The sequence below is a fragment of the Dermacentor silvarum genome, chromosome 8 (assembly GCF_013339745.2).
Source record: "Dermacentor silvarum isolate Dsil-2018 chromosome 8, BIME_Dsil_1.4, whole genome shotgun sequence".
In the NCBI taxonomy this organism is placed as follows: Eukaryota; Metazoa; Arthropoda; class Arachnida; order Ixodida; family Ixodidae; genus Dermacentor; species Dermacentor silvarum.
In genome coordinates this window covers 95,963,920-95,968,710 of record NC_051161.1, presented here as the reverse complement: position 1 = coordinate 95,968,710, position 4,791 = coordinate 95,963,920, and the positions used below count along the sequence as shown (strand labels likewise).

At 46.1% G+C, this 4,791-nt stretch overlaps 1 protein-coding gene across 1 annotated transcript in view; it reads left to right on the top strand.

Annotated features, from left to right (window-relative positions):
* The first annotated feature begins 362 nt into the window (after positions 1-362).
* Positions 363-4,791, top strand: part of LOC125947691 (uncharacterized) — a 9,574-nt gene continuing 5,145 nt past the window's right edge. Inside the window, exons 1-4 of the mRNA XM_049672924.1 lie at positions 363-597; positions 883-1,026; positions 1,112-1,198; positions 1,393-1,746. Of these exons, the coding sequence (XP_049528881.1) occupies positions 363-597; positions 883-1,026; positions 1,112-1,198; positions 1,393-1,746 (820 nt within the window). The remainder of the gene's footprint in view (positions 598-882; positions 1,027-1,111; positions 1,199-1,392; positions 1,747-4,791) is intronic.

The window sequence follows — 4,791 nt, the reverse complement described above, 5'->3', positions numbered from 1 at the left end:
ACTTCACGCAACCACGTTTTAAGACAACGTTCACCGTGGGTCCCCCGCTTAACCTTGACCAAGTTCAAAGACATAACACTTTTAAGTTCCAAAGAAAGTTCACAGGGCATGCAACACGTAGGACAGTCATGATTTCTCATAGCCTAAGAAGTTCTATTCGATCCAAGGTCAGGAGCCATAAAATGTTGTCGCAGTTTCACCCGAAAGGCGAAGCACCAATTGCGATAGCAAATTATTAGAGCTATAGGCAGTATTCACTCGCGCGCCGCGCGCGGTGCATTGTGGGACAAGTCGCCATTTTGCAGTCCTCTGAGTAGTCGAGTGGCAGCCTGCCTACACGAAGGTCTTGTAGTCAGTGCAACATGGTGTGTTGCGCGATCGTCGGCTGCAATGCCCGCACGCAGAGCAAGTTGCAGAAAGCAGAGACCAATGCGCCGGATCGTGGTTTTTTTAAAGTGCCGAAAGTGCGCACGAACGAGTGTGAGAAGACGAAAGTTCTCTCGGAAGAGCGTCGTCGTGTTTGGCTGGCGCGTATCAACCGAGCCGGCATTGCGGACCCTGACAAACACCGCGTCTGCTCACGGCATTTCTTATCAGGTATGGTGACAGTTTTATCTTCGTGATAGTGTTAAGTGCACAAATAAAAGAGAAAACAACCGAGATGCAAGCGTTCAGCATCGTTTAAGCATTGTGTTGAAAACAGCACGTAACTTAGCTAGCGTGTGTGAACGAAAACTTGGAAAGCTTTCACGGACAGATTTGGAAACAGCGGTAACGTTACTGTGGTTTTATCTAGCTTATCACGTTGAACGAAAGAGCCGCGAAGTAAATTTCGTATCTGCTGTGCGTTCAACGTAAACATCGCATCGCTCATCTACGCAGGCAAGCCCGCCGGTCTCTTTGACGACTGCAGTCCTGACTGGGCTCCTTCGCTGCATTTAGGACACGATAGTAAAGCGGCTTGCGGGAGCCGATACATTCGGCTGAAAGCACGACGAACCCAACGGCAGCAATCCCATCCGACAGGTAACGAATGTTTGGCGCATGTATTTTGGGCCGCAAAAACACTTCACCAGCGAAGACTTCACGATTGCTTCGTTTACAAATGCAGTTGCAGCCGCGGATGTACATCCAGCCGGAGACATGCCGCCTGGGTCGCATGCTGACGAGACTGATGCAGTGCAGTCCTTGGAATCTGGTGAGTGCCACTGTGTAACGAGTCTGACCTTTGTTGCTGATGCTTTTTAGCACTGGTAGTAAACTGCTCAGAGCTGGTGCAAGCAAACCCTGGAATGTTTTGATTGGGCACAATGTCTTATGAGGAGTGGCACATTTGACATGTGTTGTTTTATCATCTGATGTATTCGTGTATTGCACTTTTCTTTTTTCTAGGCATAAGCTGCCAAACTGAGATGACTGGGAGCGATATCATTCAGCTTCAAAAGGAAGTAGTCAGCCTACGAGAAGAGCTTGGATCTGCGAAGGTGGAACTAGCAGCAGGAAAATTCACCGAAAACGCATTGCGCCATAATGATGAAAAGGTGTCGTATTATACTGGGCTGCCAACATTTTTGATGCTCTTCTCCTTGTTCAACATTCTCAAAGAACACGTATCACATTCTTCCAGAAATGTCCTCACGCAGTTTGAGGAGCTGTTTCTGTTCCTCATGCGGATGAGGCTTTGCATTCACCTTCAAGATTCGGCATATCGCTTCAAGGTGTCACAGCCAACCGTTTCGAGAATTTGTGAGAAGTGGCTAGATGTTTGCTACCACCGCCTGAGTCCACTGGTGTACTGGCCTGAGAAAGAAGACGTAATGAGAACGATGCCAGTTTGTTTTGTTGAGAATTTTGGGCTAAACGTGAGGGTTATATTAGATTGCTTTGAAGTTTTCATCCAGAGGCCAAGTTCGCTTCTAACACGAGCTCAAACATGGTCCCACTACAAACATCACAACACTGTGAAGTTCCTGCTAGCAATATGCCCACAAGGGATGATAACGCACATTTCAAAAGCATTTGGTGGCCGTGCTAGCGACAAGCTAATCACTGAGGACAGCGGTGTTCTACAATTGCTTGACAGAGGTGACATTGTTTTGGCAGACAGGGGCTTCCTGATAGCAGAGAGTGTCGGGATGTGTTGTGTCACACTGGCAATCCCTACCTTTACAAAAGGGAAAAGGCAGCTTTCCAGCAGGGAGGTTGAGCAAACAAGGGAAATCGCTAATGTGCGAATTCATGTAGAGAGGGTAATAGGAATGGTGCGGAACAAATACACCATACTGAAGGGGACATTGCCAGTAGAGGTTCTGAGAAAGAACAACAACCATGAATGTCCAATCGACAAGATTGTGAGAGTGTGCTGTGCACTAACAAACTTGTGCAATACCATAGTGCCATTTGATTAGCCCTTTGATGACAAAGGTTTTTTTGTTTGTGCATCTCACCTTTACTAGGTCTTCTTGCGTGATTATTCAGCATACATTTCGTACTACTAAAGCACTGTTCAAATGTGTCTATTAGGACCGTCTTATCCGCACCAGACGTCTTGCCTATTACAAATGGCAAATAAGTGCTTTACTTATGACCTGATTCTTGATAAATTGAAGAACCACACAAAAGTACAAGTGAAAGGATGACACGTGAGCAGTGATGCCTGCAAATAGCTTTTTACGATATTTGAAGCACACTTATCTTTTTATGTGTTTGCTTAGAACTTGTATTTACTTTTAGTAGTATTTTTTGTAAATATAGTGATTTTCTTGCATGTCAAGACCAAGATTATAGATATTTTCGACCTTGTGTGCACTCGATTCTTGATGTTTTCATTTCATTTGTGTATGAAGCAATGTTTTCGTATGATTTGTGTAATTGTAAGCTGTGTACACCATGTAATATTTCGAAGCTCCTCTTACCCAATGTTCATTCTTTGGGTGTGTTATTTATTTTAAATAAATCAATCAATCAACTAAAAAGAAATTCACTTTTATTTAGTATCACGACATGACCTGCAAAACCAAAGCAGGCCTTTTGGTGCTCTTTTCAATCCTACACAACTGAAATGAAACCATTTCACATGGCAGTTTTCATTGTCACAGGCAATCATTCTGCCTTTCTCGGGTCCCCTGCAAACACAGAAAGTCTCAGCTGGAACATCACATTCATCACTTCTTTGTGGGTCCTGGTGGTTGAGCACAAGAGCATTTGACACAAACGGCACCAACGCTGCGGCTGAATCGTTGTTTGATCCTTTAGGAGGCTCGAGGTCGTCAACCTTGTTGTGCAAGTCGTTCTTACTGTCCGAGAACCACCGCGCAACGAGCTCTGGCAACAAGGCGGTTCTGAAAAAGCTGCTTGCCGTTAAAATCAGTGGTGCAATGAAGCTGTCGTCGTTCTTGATTCTCTGTACATTGATTTCTTGTGCATTCCACAGAACAAAATCAGCATAACTTTTCTTGCACACGAACATTTGCACTTGAATCTGATAATAGTAGCGGTGAGTTGGCTTCAACTTCAGCTCACCATCAACTTCTCTCACACATGTTTGCGTCTTTAAGCAAGTCAGTGAGGCGTCCATCTTTCACCTTCCATGGGCACTTCACTTCTACTACACCTGCACCACAGCAGCTGCACTCGACAAGCATGTCGGGGGTTGCAGCTAAAAACAAATGTTCCTTGCAAATAAAAAGTCCCGCTTCTGTGAAAGCTGTGTCATTCTGAAGCACTGTTATCAACTTCCTGTATTTTGCAAGAGCCTCTGCTTCTTTCTCTCTGCCGTATCTGACTGCAGGGACTGAGAGTTTGTTGGAGTGCGGGGAGCAAATGCGGCTAATCAGGCTTTTGGACGGAGCAGTTAACTGCGTGTGACACACTTCATAGAGTGTCGAGGCAGTAATGCGGCTTGTTCTGTAAGAAAACCAATTAATGCTTCTTGCTTGGTTTCGTGTACGTTGCTCAATGCTGTAAACTGCAGCCTCGTTGATGACTAGACCACTGAAAGTCTTTTCACACTGCTCCATTAGTTCATCATAATTTAGTTTCACTGCTCGTCGGTCATAGAGCAGGCGCAGATCAGCACCATTGCAGGTTCTGACAGCTGGCATGTACAAACTCCTGTACTTGGAGTTGGTGCTCAGCACTGCTGGTCGAAGTCCCGAGGCAGTCACAACGCCGAAAAACGCACTCCACTCGTCCTCTGTAGGGGGTGGTGCCGGTTTCCTCGCAGAAAGCTTTGGAGATGGGTCGAGATTTTCATCCAGTCGTCGCTTCTTCATCGTTGCAGATGCGAAATCCATTTTGGCAACAGGCTGAACCTCGATCTTGCGGACATGTGCAGGAAGCCAGGCGTTACTGCTGTCTGTACATGAACGTTCCTCACGCGCACGCATCCCGTACTCGATGTAAAAGAGTAATGCAGCAACGTGGGAACACGCCTCTCCGTTTCCTGCCATGCACAAACAGTGGGCAGCGAGTACTTCGCCATCGCTTTTGGCACATATCCAGGCTTTAACAGGTGGGATTGACAGGCTCTGGGAGTGATTGACCTGCATGAATAAGAAAACAAGTCAGTACTGCACACATCATCACAGATCGAAGGTAAGCCTTACCTGAGTTAGGACGACAACTGCTTCCGGGCCTGTTTGTTTTACCCATGGCTCTCTCACCCATCCGCTAGTCACATAATTATGCCCTTCTAGAGACTTGTATGACTTCAGCTGCTTTCTTGCGAGAAAGCTTGTCCTGAGCACGAGAAAATCGTGTATGTCGCACATGTTGACCCGCGGCCATGTC